At 36.2% G+C, this 23,700-nt stretch overlaps 1 protein-coding gene across 4 annotated transcripts in view; it reads right to left on the bottom strand.

Annotated features, from left to right (window-relative positions):
* WDHD1 (WD repeat and HMG-box DNA binding protein 1) overlaps positions 1 to 23,700 on the bottom strand; it is a 156,031-nt gene that overhangs the window by 32,162 nt on the left and 100,169 nt on the right. For all 4 annotated transcript variants that reach the window (XM_029950313.1, XM_029950311.1, XM_029950314.1 and 1 more), the window contains exons 6-14: positions 21,665 to 21,776; positions 15,064 to 15,215; positions 13,792 to 13,903; positions 13,562 to 13,612; positions 12,581 to 12,676; positions 10,537 to 10,629; positions 9,631 to 9,737; positions 9,148 to 9,289; positions 2,748 to 2,955 (exon numbers count right to left, since the gene is read on the bottom strand). In XM_029950313.1, coding sequence (XP_029806173.1) covers positions 2,748 to 2,955; positions 9,148 to 9,289; positions 9,631 to 9,737; positions 10,537 to 10,629; positions 12,581 to 12,676; positions 13,562 to 13,612; positions 13,792 to 13,903; positions 15,064 to 15,215; positions 21,665 to 21,776 — 1,073 coding nt within the window. The remainder of the gene's footprint in view (positions 1 to 2,747; positions 2,956 to 9,147; positions 9,290 to 9,630; positions 9,738 to 10,536; positions 10,630 to 12,580; positions 12,677 to 13,561; positions 13,613 to 13,791; positions 13,904 to 15,063; positions 15,216 to 21,664; positions 21,777 to 23,700) is intronic.

The raw sequence follows: 23,700 nt of genomic DNA, 5'->3' as shown, positions 1-23,700 counted from the left end.
CTCTCTCTGTATCAAAAATAAATAAAACATTAAAAAAATTAAAAAAAAAAAAACTGACAGGGGCACCTCGGTGGCTCAGTTGGTTGAGCACCCAACTTCAGCTCAGGTTATGATTTCACAGTTCATGGGTTCAGACCCCGCGTGGGACTCTGTGCTGACAGCTCAGAGCCTGGAGCCTGCTTCAGAGTCTGTGTCTCTTTCTCTATCTGCCCCTCCCCTACTCACACATTGTCTCATTCTGTTTCTCAAATATAAATAAATGTAAAAAAAAGTTTTTTTACGAAAAAAAAAATAACTGACAGGATCTGTTGCCAATGATAAAATTTGAGTTTCCAAGCACGAATCAGAAAACTTGATTCTTGTGAACCAGTATTTTCTAAATTACCAATGCCTATATTTCAAAATCAAACATGGTAAACTAAAAGATGCAATCAAGTCAGAGCAATGGATCTTAATATAATACAGTTGGAAAGTTCACTGGAGAGTTTTTAGATTCCACACTGCAAATAAGCTTTATGAAACAATCACTTGTTGAGTTCTGGTACAGTAGCAAAGAAGAATATTCATAATTATTTCAACAGGCTATTGAAATACTCCCTTTTCAAACTACACGTTTGTGTTGAGCCTGAATATTCTTCAAAAACGTTAAGCAAAACAATGCATATGGCAGTAGACTGAATTCTGAAGCATGATAGGATCCAGTTACTTCTATTCCAGACATGGAATAAATTTTGAAGAGTTCCATAATGCTACTTTTCTTGTTAAATTTTTCATTTGAAATGTTGTTTACAGACTACATAAATAATAAATAAGAATTTAAAAAGTAAATGAATCTATTTAAAATCTGTTTTAACTCCTAACATGGTAAATAACAGTACATAAACTCCATAAATAATTCTCTTTGGGGTCCTCAAAAGTTCTTAAGAATGTAATAAACTCTTGAGACCAAATATTTAAGGACTCCAGTCCTATAAAACCCTATATGATTGGAAAACAACTTGACAATAAAATATTGAAAAAAAAAAAACACCCTATATGATTTAAATATTTAAATGTAGTACAATTTAGAACCATAAAATGGTATTTAGCATTTTACTTGACAATGTTTGAATGTGCTATTTTAGCACTTTATTTGAAGTCTTTTTTACTGTAATCTCAATTTCTTTAATAGGTACTATATTATTTGTGTTACTTTTTATTTAAAAAATTTTTAGTGTTCATTTGTTTTTGACAAAAAGAGCAAACACATGAATAGGGGAGAGTCAGAGAGATAAGGAGACAGAGGATCTGAAGGGGGCTCTGTGCTGACAGCAGAGAGCCCAATATGGGGCTGAACTCATTAACCCTGCAATCATGCATGACCCGAGCTGAAGTTGGACAGTTAACGGACTAAGCCACCCAAGCGCCCCTATTTCTTCTTGAGTTAGCTTAGTAGTTTGTATCTTTCAAAGAATTTGTCCATTTTATCTAAGTTGTTATATTTATGGGCACAAAGTTGTTCATACTATTCTATTATTGTTTTGTTAATAGCAGTGCTGGGGCACCTGGGTGGCTCAGTTGGTTAGGTGTCCAGCTTCGGCTCAGTTTATGATCTCACAGTTTGTGGGTTCGAGCCCTGCGTCAGGCTCTGTGCTGACAGCTAGCTCAGAGCCTAGAGCCTGCTTCAGATTCTGTGTCTCCCTCTCTCTCTCTGACCCTCCCCTGCTCACACTGTCTCTATCTCTCAAAAAATAAATAAAAGACATTAAAACTTTTTTTTTTTAAATAGCAGTGCTATCTTACAGAAATAGGAATTATAGATATAATTTAAAATTTTTAGGGTATATTTTAAATAATAAAAAAGATTTAGTTTCAATACTGTACTGTATTAAAGTATAATTTTGACATGTATTCAATGTAAAAAAATGACTAAAATATTTTACATTCCTTTTTTCATACTGCCTTCAAAATCTGTTTGCATTTTATACTTATAATACATCTCATTTTGAACTAGCAATATCTCAAGTGCTCAACAGCCACAGATGGCTTAGTGGCCACCATACTGGACAGTACAGGTGTATAGGACCTAGTGGTGATATACCCCTTTCATTATTTATATTAGTCATTTGTGCCTTCTCTTTCTTTCTGGTCATAATAAACATTTAAAATTCTTACTAATCTTTTCAAAGAACTAGCTTTTAGTTTCACTGGCTTTCTTTAGTTTTTGGTTGTCAATATCACTGAATTATGTTTTTTATTTCCTTTCTTCCACTAGTTTGGAGTTAATCTCTTCTGTTTCTGTTTCTAATTTGCTAAAGCAAAGCTTTATATAACTTTATATAACAGCTTATATAACTGATTTGAAATCTTCTTTATTTTATTTTATTATTTTTTTAATGTTTTATTTATTTTTGATGCAGAGAAAGACAGAGCATGAGAGGGGGAGGGGCCGAGAGAGAAGGAGACACAGAACCGGAAGCAGGCTCGACTCTGAGCTAGCTGTCAGCACAGAGCCCGAAGCGGGGCTCAAACCCACGAATGTGAGATCTGACCTGAGCTGAAATCGGAGGCTTAACCGACTGAGCCACCCAGGCGCCCTAGAAATCTTCTTAAACATAAGTACTTAATACTATATGCTTCCCTCTACACACTGCATTAGCTACATTCTACAAATTTAATAATGACTTCAAATAATAGTTTTAATTAAAAAAAATTGGAAAATGCTAATTGACAGGATGGATCATCACATCCACAAAGTCAATACATACCAACTGAGTTTTCATCATCTTCTAGAATGTGACTTCGCTGTCTAGGACAACCTGAAGCCAGCATGAGGTCATCATCCTCTTCGTCATCATTTATAATTCTTTTTGAAAAAGGAGTCTCGACTGCATTGTCACTTAGAAAATCACCAGCATTATTTGTATCATCTCCATCAAAAAGATCACTGTAATCTTTTTCTACTCTGCTAGATACCTTGAACAAAGTAACAAAGTACAAAGATTAGTGAACTATTTAAATAAACAATTACTCAAAAGGCAATTCTGTAATGTATATTTATATATTCTACCAAGTAAGCAAATGCCAAGAATTAATGAATTTATTTATAAGGATTGTATTTAGAGTTATGTGAGACCTAGTCCTTATCTTAAATGCCTTATAGTCTTTACAGATGGGACAGGAATGTACAACAGACATATAAATACTATATATACCCAAATACAAGGCAAGGTTTTACTCCTCAAAAGTCATTCTCCAGTGAAGTAACCTATAAGTTCCTACAAAGTCTTTCATTATATGATATTCACTGATTTACTTTTATTTTAAATTTATTTTATTTTGCTTGGGTAGGATATGTTTGCTTTCAATGAACTCAGTTAAAGCTGGGGGTTTTTTGATGCTTATAAAAGTAAATGGATAGAACCAATAAAAAAATAAAGGAGGCAAGTAAATTCAACATTAATCCTTGATTCCTAGGAATATGAGCATACCATTGCAAACACTAGATGTCACTGTAAATGATTTTTTAGACCACTTTATTTACTTGTTAGGTAATCTCCACACCCAACATGGGACTCAAACTCATGACCCTGACATTAGGCGTTGCAATGCTCTACTAGACTAAGCCAGCCAGTCGCCTCATGAGATCCCTTTAAAAAGCCATAGTAAGCAGATACACTGTAGAGTCACAGGTGACTCCTATAGGATGAATGAAAAGTGTACAAATGTTAAGCTAATGGAAACTTATGGTATAAAATATTTTTTTATGTTTTTTTAATTTTAATTTTTTTTGCATTTTATTTATTTTTGAGAGACAGAGTATGAACAGGGGAGGGGTAGAGAGAGAAAAAGACACAGAATCCAAAGCAGGCTCCAGGCTCTGAGCCAGTGGTCAGCACAGAGCCTGATGCAAGGCTCAAACCCATAAACTGTGAGATCATGACCCGAGCTGAAGTCAGACACTTAACCGACTGAGCCACCCAGGCACCCCTACTTTTTTTCTATTTTGAGAGAGAGAGCAAGTGAATGTGAGTGGGAGAGGGGCAGAGAGAGAGAGCAAGAGAGAGCGAGAGAGAGAATCCCAAGCTGGCTCCACACTGTCAGCACAGAGCCTGATGCGAGGCTCAGTCTCAAGAACTGTGAGATCATGACCCGAGCTAAAACCAAGAGTCAGACGCTCAACCAACTGAGCCACCCAGGCACCCTGAGAATGGTATAAAATTCTAATGAGAGCACCATTAAGATTCAAAAGGAACTGGGATCCCTTGGTGGCTCAGTTGATTGAGTATCCAACTTTTGGTTTTAGCTTGGGTCACGATCTTGCAATTTGTGAGTTCAAGCTCTGCATTGGGCTCTGTGCTGACAGCTCAGAGTCTGGAGACTGCTTCAGATTCTGTGTCTCTCCCTCTCTCTGCCCCTCCCTGCTCATGCTCTGCCTCTCTCTCAAAAAATAAACATTAAAAAAAGTTTTTAAAAGGATTGAAAAGGAAATTTACCACAAATCTTTTAGATGAAGTAGTACGTAAGACTGTGTTCTAAAAAACTAATGTTTAATGAAAAAAGAGAACAGGCTTCTAAACTCTTACATTTAAACATGACACGATAGGAATAATTAAATTAAGTACTAAATGCCGTGAAGAAGATATTTAACTATTTAATCTATACTCCTAAAAGTTTATGTACTCAATCGGCTAAAAATTTTTTTGGATTTGTTTTAAGTCTTTTATTTATTATTTATTTTTGAGAAAGACAGAGTGTGAGCAGAGGAGGGGCAGAGAGAATCTCAAGCAGGCTCTGCACTGTCAGCACAAAGCCCGAGGTGAAGCTCGAACTCCTGAAACTATGAAATAATAACCTGAGCTGAAACCAAGACACTCTACTGACCAAGACACCCAGATGCCCCTTGGATTTTCTTATTAAAAAATGAGGGGTGGTGAGGGGCCAAGATGGTGAAGCAGCATGAAAATTCTCTGCTTCTTTCAATCCTGAAAGGCAGCTATATCAGCGCCAAACCATTTTGCACACCTAGAAAATTGATCTGAGGACTAACACAACAATCTGCATAATATGAACCACAGAACTCAGCAGGTACACGGCATGGAGAGGTGAAATGGAGGAGAGAGAAGCCGCGGAAGATGGGGAGCTGTTTTTGTTTGCGGAGAGAGGACAGAGACGGTGGGGGGGTGGGGGGGGCGCAAGGGAAACAAAAGCAAAAATGAACTATTAGGACCTCATCAAGATAAAAAGCTTCTGCACAACAAAGACAACAATCAGCTAAACGAAAAGGCAACCAATGGAATGGGAGAAGATATTTGCAAATGACATATCAGATAAAGGGTTAGTATCCAAATTCTATAAAGAACTAACCAAACTCAACATCCCCCCCCCCCCAAAAAACCCAAACAAACCAGTGAAGAAATGGGCAAAAGACATGAATAGGCACTTTTCAAAAGAAGACATCCAGAAGGTTAACAGACATGAAAAAATGCTCAACATCACTTATCAACAGGGAAATACAAATTAAAACCACAATGAGATATCACCTCACATCAGTCAGAATGGCTAAAATTAACAACTCAGGCAACAACAGATATTGGTGTCGACATGGAGAAAAGGGAACTCTTTTGTACTGCTGGTGGGAATGCAAACAGGTGCAGCCACTCTGGAAAACAGTATGGAGGCTCCTCAAAAAATTAAAAATAGAATTACCCTACAACCCAGCAATTGCATTACTAGGTATTTATCCAAAGGATACAGGTGTGCTGTTTGGAAGGGACACATGCACCCCCTCAATGTTTACAGAAGCACTATCAACAAATAGCCAAAGTTTGGAAAGAGCCCAAATGTCCATCGATGGATGAATGGATAAATATGTGGTACGTATGTATGTATGTGTACACACACACACACACACACACACACACACACACACATACACACACACACACTGGAGTATTACTTGGCAATCAAAGAATGTAATCTTGCCATTTGCAACAACGTGGATAGAACTAGAGGGTATTATGCTATGCAAAATTAGTCAGAGAAAGACAAATATGATAAGACTTATATGTGGAAATTAAGATACAAAATAGATGAATATAGGGGAAGGGAAGCAAAAATAATATAAAAACAGGGAGGGGGACAAAACATAAGAGATTCTTAAAACAGAAGAAACTAAGAGTTGCTGGAGAGGTTGTGGGTGAGGGATGGCTAAAGGGGCCAGGGGCACTGAGGAAGACACTTGGTAGGATGAGCACTGGGTATTACATGTAAGGGATGTATTACTGTATTGTACTCCTGAAATTATTGTACTATATGCTAACTAACTTGGATATAAATTAAAAAATAAAAATAATAGAAAAGAAAAAACAATGAGGGGTGGAGGCGCCTGGATGGCTCAGTTGGTTAAGCTTCCAACTTTGGCTCAGGTCATGATCTAATGGTTTCTAAGTTTAAGCCATCCGCTGGGCTTTCTGCTGTCAGCAGAGCCCACTTCAGATCCTCTATCCCTCTCTCTCTGCCCCTACTCCCCAAATAAATAAACATTAATAATAAAAAAAGAGGGCCATAAAGTGTTAGAGGTATTGTGACAGAAATATGTACTATGAAGAATAAAAGTAAAAAAAGAAAGGAATGGGCAATTCTGGATGGGTTACAGTTTTATAAGAGGTGACCTTTGAATTAAAAATTGTTTCTCAATTTGCTTTCTGGTTTTTTTTTAAATTTTTTTAATGTTTATTTATTTTTGAGAGACAGAGCTTGAGCAGAGGAAGGGCAGCGAGAGAGGGAAACACAGATCCAAAGCAGGCTCCAGTTTCTGAGCTGTCAGCCCAGAGCCCCAGGCAGGGCTCAAACTCAGGAACTGTGAGATCATAATCTGAGCCGCAGTCAGAAATCTAACAGACTGAGCCACCCAGGCACCCCAAAGCTGATGTTCATAAAAATGTTCCACAACATGGGAAATGTTACACAAATGTTGTTTTTAGAAAAAGATTAGAGGGGCACCTCCTGGCTCAGTTGGTGGAGCATGCAATTCTTGATCTTGGGGTCATGAGTCTGAGCCCCACGTTGGATATGGAGCTTAATTTAAAAAAAAAAAAAAGAGTAGAAATCAAAACAATCCATACGGGATCATCCCAATTAGGTTAAGTATTAGTTTATGTGTTTGTCCCAGATGTCAACTGAGGTAATGTTATGCCCAGATTTCAATATCGTTCCCAAAACCAGAGACCGCTGGGAAGACCGAGTCACACATGCAAAAGCAAAGGGCATTTATTATTATGGGCTTATAAGCTCGGGCTCACAGACCTCATCAGCGCAGTGGATCCGTGCTGAGAGCTTGCTTTCTGTTTAAATCAATGTTACACTTGCATAAAAATTAGTCAGTTACTAGGTCTATTACAAAAATGAAAAGTCTTATGCAGTTTCCAACTTACTTTTCTTTTAAATGTTTTTTTCTTCCTCTATACTTTTAAGTAATATTCTAGTGCTATTTGTTTGGTTTTTCAGTTTTAATCGTTATCTATTTAATCAATCCTATTAACTTCCCTATATTAGGAAAGATAAAGGTTTGGTATAATTCTCAACCACCCCTGCTCTCTTAAATTTATGTACATTATTCTATCCCAGGTCTCCCAATATAGATAAATTCTCGTTTTGGTTGGGTCAATATACAGGAATTAGATTATTATGACCATGTACATGCTATTCTTAGTCAAATAAAATAATAGCAACACTTATAAAATGTGCTAAAGACTGGTCTCATTCTATACATAACTGATATACTCCTCACATTAAAACCCTAGGTGGTAGAGGCATTATTCCTATCCTCGTTTTATAAATGTGGTATAAAATGATCACTTTTCCTTTCTTTACAACTTTTCCCGTGGAGTTAAAAGTCTTCTCTCTCTTTAGGTCTTTTTTCTTGGATAGATTGCTCAAAGACGATTCTTCCAATCTCTTGCCTGAAAAATCTAAGACTGGCTGACAATGTTCTAGGAGTCAAGGATGAAAAATAAGCTGAGAATTTTAACATTCAAGTACATACACTGTCATTTAATCCTTTTCAGTTCAGTATTTCTCTTCTACCCAGTGCCACTTAACTGTACCCAGTGTCCCAACCAAAGACATTCTGTTTTATCTTTTCTGGAGATCTAATCTCCAGCATTCTGTCAGAATATACCTGGTTGTGAAGGAAGGCAGTTACCTAGCTGTGCATGCTGATGTTGAGACTGGAGCCATTTACTTATTTATTAAACCAATCCTTTTATTTGTAAGCCCTACTTCTAGAAGTAACCAATGGTGCCAAATTCTGAATCACTGAGGATTCAGTCAGGCAAGCTGAATTGCATCTTAGCTTTTCCCCAACTGAAGTCTTCGGAATCAATTTTTTGACTTTTTGAAAAACTAAACCTAGTTTCCAATCATGCTTCTATTTTTCAGCCTTCAAAATTTTGTTACTATCGCCACTTCAACTGTTTTCTTTAATCTTATAAAATTATGCATTTAAAAACATCTCTTTAGTGTTCTTTAGTGGGGGTTCAAATATCGGGTTATCTGAGCAGACATAAATGGATATATGATACATAAATGGATGTATGATGTCCATGATCTTTAACTGGAACTCTAAACCAACACTTAAATTTGACTGGGTATATTTGCCAGGCACTGGGAATAATGAACAAAACCAAGGACTTGTATAAAACAAGGTGGCCTGTTTAAAGCAGTTTAGTTATTAGTAAGGCTAGATGGCTAAGCACTAAGAGATACAAGGACAGCTCTTAGAATTAAAGCTAATTCAGAGCTAAAAAGGTTGAGACCCTACACTGTTATAATTATTAACTCTAATTTTATCTATATTTACTTAAATAACAATCCCCAGAACACCAAGATACTACAACAGTACTTCACAAAGGTATTCCTTACCAAGCCAAGGAATATAATAGCATTATATTGAGGAAAAAAGTTTCATAGTAAAACACATTTGGGAAATATTAGATTAAACGAGTTTAAACAGTTTTATGATAGATTAATGAGCCTCTAATAATAACAACATGAATTATAACTTTCCAAGGAAGTATTTTGTGATTTGTATTTTGTGATGTTTTCCAAATCCATATGACCATAAAACACTCTGAAGAAACTATTCTACCATATATTACTTATTACCTTACTACTTGATGACTTTCCACTGGGTTCACAAACATTCTCCAGGAGCCCGAGATTTCCTTCTGCATCAGTATAAGCTATTCGACCACAAGTAGGATGCCATGCCAGGCCACAAATTGCATAACCCTTTTCATGTTTCACCCTAAAAATTAAAAAGTGAGCTCTTAAAATACTACCAAAAATATATATAAAACTATACATTTATTTAGGTAAATTTTAGACAACATTAAATGACTTCTGACTAATAACTATGTTTGTATTTTGACAATCTAATAACTGCAAATTTGAAATGTTTCATAATAAACCAAAATCTAATAGAAATAAGAAAAAAAAGACAAAAGCGTGCCTGGCTGGTTCAGTCAGTAAAGTATCCAACTCTTGATACCAGACCCATGAGTTCAAGACCTACAGTGTGTGTAGAGATTACTTACAAAAAAAAAAAAAAAAAAAAAAAAAAAAAAAAAAAAAAAAGCTGAATCATACCTTTCCATGCAACCTTTGGTTTCCACATTCCAAACTATAATTAAACCATTAATACTCCCTGCAGCTAAATATTGCCCACAGGGAGACCAGGTTACTATATTCAGGGCCTATAGGAAAAACAATTAATAAATAACAATTTGCATAATTTGAAAATAAACATTACCAAATTCACATTTTTATAACCCATATTCTGTGTAACTTCTAATTAAATCAATCCACAAATGGCAAGACAGTTTGCTTATTTTTTAACTTTCTTTTTCAATAATATTCAATAATCTCTAGCAGTTATTACTTTGTTTACCGTAAGAAAATTGTGCTGGCACAATTTTAAAAGCAAAATCTAAAAACAGTTATTATCCTAGAAAGAGAGATAACACAAGGTATCCTCTTAGCAATCATCACCAAGATGAAAAGAACTAGTAAGTGAAGTGAACTATACTAAGCCATTGCTGGCCTACTGGGCCTCTTATTTCCTTAAGTGCCAAATGGGTGTGTATAAGAGAAGAGGAAAAAGAGAATATAGAGCAACAACCCTTCCTGTTCTAAACTTCTAGAGTCTATGATCATAAGTGTCAATAAAACTCAATTAACAATAAAGGCTAATTACCGATTATGTGAAAATAACATGTTCTAATACTGTTAGAGTTAAATTTGACTTCTTCTAATTTAAGAAATTTTCTTACCAATTTCACAAAGGGAAAACTAAGACAGGACCTAGCAAAGACCTATCTACTGTCCAGTTACTGGCTAAATGAAGACAAATAAGGGGCAAAAGTTGGACACATGCACAACAATCTGGCATTGTTCTCCAATTCCAACAACACTTAACTGCAATTGCATTTAGTCAAAGTATGCATGAAATATTCCTGTTAACCTACAATTGAAAGTGTCACTGACAAAACTCACCTGAGAGATGAAATTATCTGAAAGATCAAACTGATTATTCCAAGTTTCTCTTCTATAGAGCTTAACAGATTTTTCCACAGGAACTGCCAGTAACTATTAGAAAAGAAAAAAGATTTAAACAAAAATTTACAATAAGTTAAATTTGAGAGGGGGAAAAAAAGGCAAAAAATTAATCAAAATAAGGCTAGAACACATAAAAACAAATTTGTATTTTAATTGGCAACTAACAAAACTCAGAAAATTTTGATAAGCAAAGAATGAAGGATCACTCTATTTGCTTGCACTGAAAACCAGAGTACTTGCAGTTATATATTCTTAATACTACTTTTCAGGAATCTAAGCCCTTGATCTAAAAATTCATCTTATTTGCTAAAAGGAAAGAAATAGATCCAGAATGCTTTAAATATCTTAAAAGGAAACTTATCATCTTACACATTCTTCCAAGCAAACAGAAAAAATAAAATCAGGGGCACGTGGGTGGTTCAGTTGGTTAAGCATCTGACTTCAGCTCAGGTCATGATCTCACGGTTCGTGGGTTCAAGCCCCGCGTTGGGCTCTGTGCTGACAGCTGGCCCAGAGCCTGGAGCCTGTCTTCAGATTCTATCTCTCTCTCTCTCTGACCCTCCCCTGCTCACGCTGTCTCTCTCTGTCTCTCAAAAATAAATAAATAAGTAAATAAATAAGCAAAAAAGAAAAAACAAAATCAGTATGTTCTGTTTATCACAAAAAGAAAAAAGTATTATTTATGAACAGAAAAACTATGTTAATTGTATTGATTTTTAAATTAATATTTCATAAGCAAAGAAAAATACATCCTAAATTCTGCAACTATCACTTTAATGGAAAATGTAATCTTAAGGGTTCACATGATATATGGGTATCGGGGTGGCTCAACTGGTTAGGCATCCGACTCTTGACTTCGGCCCAGGTCATGATCTCGCGGTTTCATGGGTTCAAATCCAGTGTTGGGCTCTGCACTAATGGTATGGAGGCTGCTTGAGATACTCTCTCTCTCTCCCTCTCTGCCCCTCCCATAAAGGCTATCCTTCTCTATCTCTCTAAATAAATAAATAAACTTAAAAAAAAAAAGTTGATACAAAGGACATAGATTAAAAAAAGTCTCCCTCCCATCTCTATTTCCCAAAGGTGAACATAAGCATAGACCATACAAGAACGCATAGGAGTGTGCCTTATATTCCTGATTTCAGCTCAGGTCATGATCTCATGGTTCGTGGGTTCCAGTCCCACACTGGGCTCTGTGCTGATAGCTCAGAGCCTGGAGCCTGTTTTGGATTCTGTCTCTCTCTGCCCCACCCTCGCTTGCGCTCTCTCTCTCAAAATGAATAAACATTAAAATTTAAAAAAAATGTTTTAATTCCTAAGGATGGAATATATTTTTCTCTTTTAAGTCTTCTTTTACTGCTCTTGAAAGCAAGCTAAAGTAGCTCTTTCACATTTTTGTTAAGTTTATCCCTAGTTACTTCATTCATCTTTTTTGATTTCACAGTAAAGACATCATTTTTTTTCCACACCATGTTTCCTAATGGCTATTATTTATATATGACTGCTATTAGTTTTGTATATTAGTTTGTTTCCAACTACCTTATTGAATTTTATTTGTTATATTTTTCCATCAATTGATTTCTTAAGATCTCCTTATATTTAAGTGTTTCATTCTCTCTCCTCTCTTCAAACAGTTCCTATCTTTCTACTATCTATCAGTTAACTACCTCCAAAATGTGAAATGGTAGTAGAAAGAGCAGACATAACAAGACTGTTCCCAGAGTTGTTCCATTAAATACAATGTAAAGAAGAATGTAAAATTAATTCATTCAAAATGTACTCTTCAGAAATAAACCTTTACAAAGTTAAAACATTTCTTAAAACATTTCAGAATTAATTAGTTGGCTTGGGGCACTAAAACTCATAATCTAAATGAAATAGCTACATCTTAAAAAACTAATTATATTATTTTCATATTCAAAGTTGTCAAGAACTAGAATAAATAACTAAAACGAAGGGTGAAAAAATAAGAGTCACTTACCTTTCCACCCTTTGGCTGCCAAGCAAGTCTGCAGATTGATTTTGCATTTATCACATCATTGCATTTTTGTAGCAGTGGCAAACTAATAGCACATGTCTGATTTTTGAAAAAGAAATTGATTTCTCTTTATTAAATTTCTTCCAAAAAGATATGCAGGATGGAATAGATTTAATAGGTGATTTCTTCAAACTGATATATGGCCAAGAGAAAAGCAACTTAATTCACTTTTATCTAATTATGATGAAATTACTAAATTACTGTAAGTAATTCAGAGGTATAAAGAGCACAAATCTTAGAGTATTTCCTACATAGAATAAGTGAACAACACACTCTGAATAAATGTACACACACATAAAAAAAAAACCCAATACATTAAAATCTTAAAGTGTCTACAAAAATAAACTTAAGAGATCTCCTAGAAAATGTTAAGATGTCAAAGTCAATCCTTCTGAACAGTTCAAACATGAGGGGAAGAAACTGTGCCTACTAAGAAGGCATACCTGTGGGGAATATTTTTCTCACCAGCCACATTATCTTTAGAATGGCTCAGGAAGAATTAATTGTTCCCTCTGCCAATCCAGAGAGCACTTTCTTGATAGCTCCTTCAAAACTTTTAACAGGTTGGTTAGAACAAATCGTTTATGTGATTCTCCAAATAAAGTGTAGCCAATGTCTTACTTTATTTTTGTATCCCCAACATCGAGATCCCAACACATGGTAGTTCATTTGTAAATATATATTGACTGAATTTTCCCCCCTGATTTACAGAACCTAAAAATGAAATATAAATCCTTGTGATTGGGTACAAAAGCATTTAGTCTTCAACACACTTTTGCATTAGACTATCATAGGATTTGATCACAAACAGTATTCAGTGCTACTCAAAAGAAAAGAACTAAAAAAAAAAAAAAAAACGAATTATTTGGCCCAGTGATATGTAACACTGATTAAAAAGTTTTAAATTCAAGTTGATAAGTTTACCTGATCTGAAATTTGCCACACTTTGACAGATCCATCACAACTAGCTGATGCCTGCAGAAATAAAACAATAAATTTCTCTACAGTTACAACCATAATACCATATGGAAAACTAGTTCAACTGATAAATCAAAGAGCCTTTTTACCAACTGTGAAATATTCTAATTCTCTTACATCTTTAAACATATTGAAGAAAAACAAACAAAAAAACAAAGAGTGGAAAAAATGATTACCAGAAAGATGTCCTTAGGATCAAAGGAAAGACTTAAAATAGGAGCTTCATGTCCTCGAAATGTTTTCTGTTGACTGCAATCCATCACATCCACAACTTTGACTAGAAAATCACTGTGAACAGTAAGAGTAATGTATAATAGACATTAATATAAATGCCAATACAAAAGCCTCTCCTAAAATCTGACCCAAATATTTCAAAATCACAAGAGTAAATACCATAATTTTTTATAGCAATTTGTAAAATTTGGCTTCCAAATTTAAGAACTTACCTTTTAATTTTGCTCTGTAAAAATACTAAAAATACAAAACTCAAGCTTTCCCATTAAACTACAAATGGTTTCTGAGGCTCCTGGGTGGCTCAGTCAGTTAAATGTCCGACTTCTACTGAGGTCATGATCTCACAGTTCGTTGAGTTTGACCCTTCATCGGGCTCTCCACTGTCAGCTTGGAGCCCACTTTGGATCTTCTGTCTCCCTCCCTCTCTGCCCCTCTCCTGCTCGCACTCTTCCTCTCTCTCAAAATTAATTAAAGACATTAAAAAATAATAAAAGTAAAAAAATTTTTTTTTAAATACAAATACTTCCTAAGTGACTTCCTCAGTTACATCTTAAGCTTCTATTATTTACCAATTAATTAAAGTCACGACCACTGTTTAAGTCTCAATCATAGTTGTCTCATTTTTAAAAGCTTACCCATTTGTTGTGAGAGAAAGAACAAGAGTGGGGGAAGGGCAGAGAGAAAGAGACAGACAGACAGAATCTCAAACAGGCTCCACATTGCCAACACAGAGCATCATGCAGGGCTCGAACCCACAAACCGTGAGATCATGACATGAACCAAAACCAAGACTTGACGCTTAACCAACTGAGCCACCCAGACACACCTCAACCATATTTAAAAGTACTACGCCTTTTACTCCACCTCAGCAATTTAATAGTTTGGTTTTTTTCCTGTGACAAATAAGCATCAAGAGAAACAACAAAAATCCTACAGTACAGTCCATGTTCTACCCAAAATGATTTTTAAAATTTTGTATCAAACTATCATGTTTCCCTAATCTGTTTCAGCATTTACTGAACAGGTTGTCTGTAAAGCAATATATCTCAATTCACAAAGCATAGGTTGTCCTCAAAAACCTTTACTAAATACTTGAATATAAAAATTAACAACAACAAAAAAAGGGCAAAGTCCTGAAACTGTTACCCTGAAACCAACAAATGAGGCCATTCTATTCTAATATTACTTCCTTTTCTGATATCAAAGAGGCTTACCTAGATCCGGCCGCAATTTTTGCACCATCTCCATTAAAGACCACATGGTTTGCATTTGTGGTGAAGCGAGTCAATATACCATCTGGAACTCCTTCAGGAAATGTGTGGACTTGAATAGTATTGTTAGATACTGCAGTGACCAATTTCCCATTCTAAAAGAAAAATAAAGAAATATTACCCAAAAAAAAACAAATCAACTGAGAGCCTCTCCACACTTAACAATCCTATATAAAAAAACAAAAAAAACCCCTTATAAATGTCAAAAGGAAAAGCATCAATCAATGTACAACTTTCCTGAGTGTCTGTTAGCAAGAAAAATTTATTTACTACCTTTACAGAATTTAATTCCCCCTTCACCAGCCAAACTTTTAGCCTCTGGATTTTCTTTACTCTTTTTTGAAAGGTAGTTTCTTGGGTTTTTTTAATGTATTTCTTTAATGTTTGTTTATTTTTGAGAAAGAGAGAGAGACAGAGCATGAGCAGAAAAAGATGGGCAGAGAGAGGGAGACACAGAATCCAAAGCAGGCTCTAGGCTCTGAACTGTCAACACAGAGCCCATTGCAGGGCTTGAACTCATGAATTGCAAGATCATGACCATAGCTGAAGTCAGATGCTTAACAGGCTGAGCCACCCAGGTGCCCCAGAAAGGCGGTTTTTGTGGGAAAGGGGCAGAGACAGAGGGACAGAGTATCCCAAGGAGGCTCCATGCTGCCAACACAGAGCCTAACATGAGGAAGATCATGATCTGAGTGGAAATCAAGAGTTGGATGCTCAACCAAGTCACCCAGCTGCCCCTTAAAACATTAAATAGGAAGATGGTGAAGTAGGAGGATCCTAAAAAGAGTACACCTAGAATGATGAGCAATAAATAATGTATAGAATTGTTGATTTCCTGTACCATATACCTGAAACTAGTAAACACTGTATGTTATTATACTAGAATTAAAAATATAAAAAATTTTTAAAATAATAAAATTAATTTGGGGTGGCTGGGTGGCTTACTTGGTTAAACATCTGACTCTTGATTTTGGCTCAGATCATTGGGCTCCACACTGGGCATGGAGCTTGCTTAAGATTCTCTCTCTTTCAGGGTGCCTGGGTGGCTCAGTCAGTTGCATGTTGACTTTTGATTTCAGCTCAGGTCATGATCTCATGGTTAGTGAGTTCAAGCCCCAAGTTGGGCTCTGTGCAGATTGTGCAGAGCCTGCTTGGAATTCTCTCTCCTCCTCTCTCCCTGTTCCTCCCCAGCTCTTCTCTCTCGCCCTCAAAAAAACAAAAATTCTCTTCTTCTCCCTCTGCCCCATCCCTGCTCCTGCATGTGCTCTCATAATAAACATCAAACAAATAATAAAATTAAATTAAAAAATTAAAAACACTAAATAAGCAGAAAATTTTAGGATATGAAAATGATCAGCAGAGACCACTACTTTGCAGATTTTAGCTAAGAATCATAAAAGGTCAAGTATCTACCCTGGAAACTTAATTTTATTATTTCTCTAGAAGGGACTAAGTCCTGACCTACTAAATTATAGTCTACCAATGCCATACATGCTCTGATAAATCATATGATCAATTTATTTAGGTTAAATGGTAACTGCCAAAAAACCAAATTACTCAAGTTTGTTAATGAATACCCTATAGCAATAGACCTCAGCCATATTTGCACGTGTAAGACACCTGTCTATCTACAGCTGCCATTCCCACTTCAGTGGAAAAAGAACTTCACAATACAGTGACATGAAACTATACAGAAAAATTTGGAAAAGATATATACATCTATTCAAGTGACAATGATTCAGATTAGAACTACAATATATACTTACCTTCAAATACTGGAAAACTAGAAAGAAGTACTGTTCATGCCTACACTGTAACTACTGCATGTAATTAATCCACAAAACACTAAATATATAACATTGAAGCTAAGCTAAAAATTTAACGTGAAAACAAGAGAATCAAGGAAAAACTATAACCAACTCAACACAAACACTGATGATGCTACATATTCTTTGGTAAAACTGCAGAAACACCCACTACCTATGTACATGTACAGGATTCATGAAACCTGCCTGTGCTTTACTTGACAGATCTCAGTAAAATCAACTAAGCATCCTCAGCTCTAGTAAACAATTTCAGTAATTTTTAAATAACACTCTAACCAGCCCTCTATTCATATGAAAATATTAAAATTTATATCTATACTTCCTAACCCAGGAGACCTGAATAAAGGACTGTTTTAAAGTCAATTTCCAAGCAATCTACTGGAAATCAAATCACTATCAGTACTTTGTCAACGAGTAAAATTAAAAACAAAAACAAAAAAAACCCCACCCAAACAATCAGGGCTCTGGTCAGATCACTCTTCTCTCTGGTGGACTGACAGGAATGGATCCCAGCACTGGCTGACCTGAGCTCCAGTTCCTTACTCAGTTCCTGAACTCTGTGTTCCTTACCTACTGTGTCATTTGACCTTCCTCAGAGCTTTGACTTTCCCATGAATAAGATGGAGATAATTCCACATGCTTCTCCAAATCTTTGTTAAAAGGCCTTGAAAATGTAAAACATCATGCAGGGGTTAACTATTACTAACCAACTGATTAATCTCAGTTTCACTGTTTTGGAGTGATATTTTCTCCACATTGTTATCCAACAAAACATCTAACTTAACTGTACCACTGACTCCAAAACCAGAAAGTACATTTATAAGCAATTGTTTTAAATGAAATACAATGTAAAACTGTCAACTTTACATGGTTATTTGGTAATATTTCAATGAAGTACCATCAACTTTATTTCTAAAGCCAAAGAAAACATTTTAGCACAGATTATCAGATTTCTAGTGGACTGGATAATGGCTCCCAAATAACATCCCTAAATCCTAAGGCTAGGTACCTGTGAATGAGATCTTATTTGGAAATAGCATCTTTGCTAATATAGTAAATTAAGGATCTAAATCCAAAGACTGGTGTCCTCATAAGAAAAGGGAGAGGAGATCTGAGACACAAAGACACAGAGAAAAAGGCAATGTGAAAATGGGAGGCACAGACTGATGTTTCTTCCAACCAAGAAACACTAAGGATTACTGGCAACCACCAGAAGCTAGGTAGGAGGCATGGAACAGACTCTCCCTGAGAGCCTCCAAAGAAGCTAACCTAACCCTGCCAACACCTTGGTTTCAGGCTTCTTGCCTTCTGAACTGTGAGACAATAATTTTCTGTTGTTTTAGTGCCGCAAGGTTTTGACAATTTGTTCCAGCTGCCTTAGGAAACTACTACAAGGCCACTGGTTTTTTTTCCTTCTTTACAGTCTTCAAATATAAATGCAGTGCATACTTACTATAGAAGAAAAATAAACATGAAAGCGTTCTGGGCAAAGAGTGAGTTTCCCTACTCTTATGAAGTAATCTCCATTAACATTTTGGAGTTAAATCTTTCTTTGTTATACACATATGCAAATTACAAGTGTGTGTGTGTGTGTGTGTGTGTGTGTGTGTGTGTATATGTATGTATCTGTGTATCCTTTATTTTAACAAACATAGATGATACAATACAGGCTGTTGTGCAGCTCTTTTCCATTTTTCAACTCACTGTAAACATCTTTGCTGATAAAGATATATAGCACGCCCTAATTTCTTGTGTTTTTTCTTCTATCTGCATAGTATTACATTACGAGGCTCTACCAATTTACAAAACAAATTCTCTTTTGAAGCACACTTCAATTGATTCTAATTTTCACTATTATAAAAAGTAGTTTTACTAATATATCCTTGTCCACATAGATATCAAAGTGTGTATTTCCTCAGGGTAGATAGCCAGAAATGATTATGTGCATTCTAAGTTTGATATATGGTATCAATTTACTTTTTAAAAAGCTCCCCAGTTACACTTCCAGCAACTGTTGTGCAATACTGTAAAATAATAGAAAATGTATATTAGACTCTGTTTCCCAACTTGGCAGAGTTCTAAAACCCCTGAAACTTCCTAAGTGATAAGACTATTAGGAGCAACTTTTGTTCTAATATTTGATCTTTGACCCTGGTTCCTGACACAAAGCTCTTAAATCCCTTGGAATTTTGTCAGTGATAGAAATGTCTTTTGTCTAAGGAGGCAATTCTTGGTAGGCTCCTGGATAACTTCAGAATGAGGGCTTGTTATTAGAAAAATCAAACTATGGGGTGGGGCACGCCTGGGTGGCTCAATCGGTTGGGTATCTGACTTCAGCTCAAGTCATGATCTCACAGTTTGTGAGGTCAAGCCCTGCATCAGGCGGTATGCTGACAGCACAGAAGCTGGAGCCTGCTTTGGATTCTGTGTCTCCCTCTCTACTCCTCCCCCACTCAGGCACACATGTGTGCTCTCTTTCTCTCAAAAATAAGCATTAAAAAAAAAAAGAAAAATCAAACATTAGAGGCTTGGAACTTTTAGCCTTACCCCACACCATCCAGGAAAGGGAGGAGGGCTAAAAATGGAATGAATAAGCAATCATGTCAATGTAATGAAGCCTCCATAAAAATCCCAATAGTATGGGGTTCAAGGAGCTTCTGGGTTGGTGAATACAACCCCATACTAGGAGGATGTTTAGACCCCAATTTCATGGGGAAAAAAATACCCTTTTACACCTCATACTATATATCTCTTCATCTAGTGTTCACCTGTATCCTTTATCTATACTTCATTATATAATGAACCGGTACAAGTGTTTCCCTGAATTTTGTGAGCTGTTGTAGCAAATGACTGAAACCAAGAAGGGGGTCATGGGAACCTGATTTGTAGCCAAGTAGGACAGATGCTGTGGGTAAGCCGGGAACTCACTACTTCCAACAGGTATCTAACATGGGGAGCAGTCTTGTGGGACTGAGCCCCTAACCTGTGAGGTCTGTGCTAACTCTTGTTAGTGTCAGAATTAAACTAGGACACCCAGCTAGTATTACAGAAATTTGCTTGGTGTGGGAAAATACCCAAACATCTGGTGGTGGAGGTTATTAGGAGATGGTAGTAGTGTGAGAGTAATGGAAAAACACAAGTGAGTCTTTTCCATTTACAAATACTTCTCCAAACCCTCACTATTATTGGAATTAGCAATATTTTTTTATCCTTGCCAATCTACTGGAAAAATAAAATTCCAGTTGTTTAATTTGTACTTCTTTGCTTATTAATGAGATTTGTGTTAGGTATGTTATGTTACGTTATTTGTATTTTTCTTTCTGGAAATGCATATCTAATATCTAAAGACCATCTTATTCAGGGGTACCTGGGTGGCCCAGTCAGTTAAGTGTCACGTCTGGCTCCAATTCAGGTCACGTCTGGCTCCAGCTCAGGTCATGATCTCACAGTTCATGAGTTTGAGCCCCATGTTGGGCTTTGTCCTGACAGCTCAGAGCCTGGAGCCTGTTTCAGATTCTGTGTGTGTGTGTGTCTCTCTCTGCCCTCCCCTGCTTGCTTGCTTGCTCTCTCAATAATAAACATTTAAAAAAAATAATAAAATAAATACCATCTCATTCATTTACTTTAATGAGCCTGAGTTTGAAAAAAACATGAATTTCTGTAAAAAGATTTTTTTCGACCCAAATACAATACACTCAACTTAAAATACATCACAAATTAAAAGTTTAGTGGTTTTTAGATACTTAGTTTGCCAAGTCCTTCTGAAAAACATGTTTCCATTCTCCAAATAACCTACATCTCATTCCCAGACTTATCTTACATAAAACATCAGAAACATGAAACATGTAAGTATCTTGAAAAGCTAAAACATTCCTGTTTTCCAGTGTAATTCTTCAAGTTGTCTAAATTAGTGAACTAAAAACCTGAAAATGCCATGGAGTTTTCTCAAAGGAAAACATACAATTTCTTGCATATATTTTAATTCATTTACCATTAACACATTAATCACCTTTAATAAACCATTCAGGGGGCACCTGGGTGGCTCAGTCAATTAGGCCTCCAACTTCGGCTCAGGTCATAATCTCATGTTCATGAGTTTGAGTCCTGCATCGGGCTCTGTGCTGACAGCTCAGAGCCTGAAGCTTGCTTCAGATTCTGTTTCTCTCTGTCTCTCTGCCCCTCCCTCTCCCATGCTCTGTCTCAAAAATAAATAAAATGTTAAAAAAAAAAACAGTGCTTAGCTACATATACTAAAAAAAAATAATAAACCATTCAGATTTAAAAAATTTTTTAATGTTTATTTTTGAAAGAAAGAGAGAGAGAGCAAAAGGGGGAGAGGCAGAGAGAGAGGAAGGCACAGAATCTGAACCAGGCTCCAGGCTCTGAGCTGTCAGCACAGAGCCCAACGTGGGGCTCCAATTCACAAACAGTGAGATCATGACTATGCTTAAGTCAGATGATTAATGGACTGAGCCACCCAGTCACCTAAACCATTCAGATTTTAGATTCAGATTTTAAGCCCATTCAGATTTAGGTTTTACCCATAAAAATGCTGGCTGTTTTACGGCATTATTATACATATTTGAATATTACTATTTTATAACAGAAACAAAAAGTACATCTAAATTCAAAACTTCAACAAAAATATTCTTCACCCTTGCATAAAAAAATCACACAGAATATCATTTCTCATCAGTTGCTGTAACTGTTTTTAATACCTTCAAAGCACATGAATATGCCTTTTCTCCAACGTTAATGGATTTAGGATCATCATCATCCAAGTCTTCCCAAATCCTCACATCACCATCACTTCCACAAGTCACAATACAACTGTGGAGGAAACAAAGTCATTAAAAGGTCACCTCGTTTCAGTCTTATTTTTTTGGAATACTACTTTATCTTTTTTCCAATAAAATCAAGGTGTTAGTCCATGTTTTCTCATTTTATATATGTAAACTTCAATAACGAGGACTGCTAATCTCCTATTCTATAAAACGAAAGGTCAATTTAATGTTCCCTACAGTTCCTCCTTGCATAAAATTCTTTTCCTGTAATAATGTAAGAAAGATGAGTGTGTAATCTCTCTAACAACATGAACTAGGCCTACCTTTTGGTCCCTGGCACAAAACAATCTCTGACAAATAGAAGACTTGATGAATGTTTGTTAAGTGAGTAAGCGGATGGATACAAGAGCTCAACTATCCAAAGCTGATTATTCAAATGGCCATCTGTATCTCTCAAATCTTGTTTTAATCCTCTTGTCTTCCTGGTGCTTTATTCATCTGGAAAGTGTCCTACCTGTATGTGTCCTGACATATACAAGCAAACAAAATACAAAATAACATGGTAAATGGGAAAGAGAAGCCATATAATGAACTATAGAGGTTCAGAAGAAAAGGATTAATTCCCACCTGGAAAATCAGAGGGATTCATAATAAAGGTGGTATCTACTTTGGGAAGTCAAAGGGCAAGGAGGGCAAGTAGAATTAGATATGCTGAGATTGGTGAAAAGAGCGGTTCCAAACAGAGGAAACCACATGAACCAAAGTACGAAGTAGTAAAGAATGTGGAGTTTACTTAGTAGATAGTAAAGGAAATTGAGAAAGAAAATGTAGATTGGGGGTCATCCTATTCACAATGGTCTTAATGCCAGAGTAAGGAACTTGGACTCCCTTCTATAGGAAATAAATAGGAGGACCATTGATCTATTTGCCCAGGACATTCCTGATTTATGCATCCTGTTTGTAATCTGTCCTCGATTTTTCACTTTAAAACATCTTAGTATCAACACATCCGGCTGACTCAGAAGAGCATGTGATTCTTGATCTCAGGGCTGAGTGTTAGAGCCACATGTTGGGTGTAGAGATTACTAAAGAAATACATAAACTTTAAAAAATAAATAGGGGTGCCTGGGTGGCTCAGTTGGTTGAGCGTCCGGCTTTGGCTCAGGTCATGATCTCATGGCTCGTGGATTCAAGCCCCACGTCAGGCTCTGTGCTGACAGCTAGCTCAGAGCCTGGAGCCTGCTTCAGATTCTGTATCTCCCTCTCTCTCTGACCCTCCCCTGCTCACACTGTCTCTCTTTGTCTCTCAAAAATAAATTAAAAAACATTAAAAAATTTTTTAAAAAATAAAATGTAGTATCTTAAGAAAAATATTAGTATTAAATACATCAAAATTGGCAGGTGGGTTTGACAGACTTTTTATTTGCACTTCCAGATTCTGCCATCGTCTTGTTTAGTAGTGTAACATGTACAATGAATACAGTTCTCACGTTATCACATAGGTAAATCAGAAAGGCAACCAGTGACAACCCATCTCCCCATTCCAATCCTTTCTTGATACAACATAATACTGCCCTTCACAGACAACAGGTGTTAACCAATTAAAACCAAAGTGAAAACAGTCAGAAGGCCTTAGAGGGAATGATTTCTTTCCGTCTTCAGTGGTGATGGGATAAATATTTCATATTGCTGCCCCTACTATTTGGCGCAACCAGCTAGCCAGCGAGGAAGATGTAGAAAGTTGCAGGCACCAGTTGGTGATATCAACAGACTATGAGAGTGAATGTAGTGGAATTGATGAGAAATATATGCAAGAAATAGCTAAGCAGACCCTGAAGAGCTTTTAGAGCAGTCTGAACATTCTTCTGACAGTGTTTTTGTTATTTACTATAGGAATAAAATTTAACATTCATTTTATTGTTGATTATGCCTTTTAATAAAACATCTTTCAGTAGGAACAAGCTAAAAAA

Source organism: Suricata suricatta, chromosome 9 (genome assembly GCF_006229205.1).
Source record: "Suricata suricatta isolate VVHF042 chromosome 9, meerkat_22Aug2017_6uvM2_HiC, whole genome shotgun sequence".
NCBI classification, from domain to species: Eukaryota; Metazoa; Chordata; class Mammalia; order Carnivora; family Herpestidae; genus Suricata; species Suricata suricatta.
The sequence above is the reverse complement of the archived record's forward strand: the minus strand, read 5'-3'. Positions and strand labels throughout refer to the sequence as shown.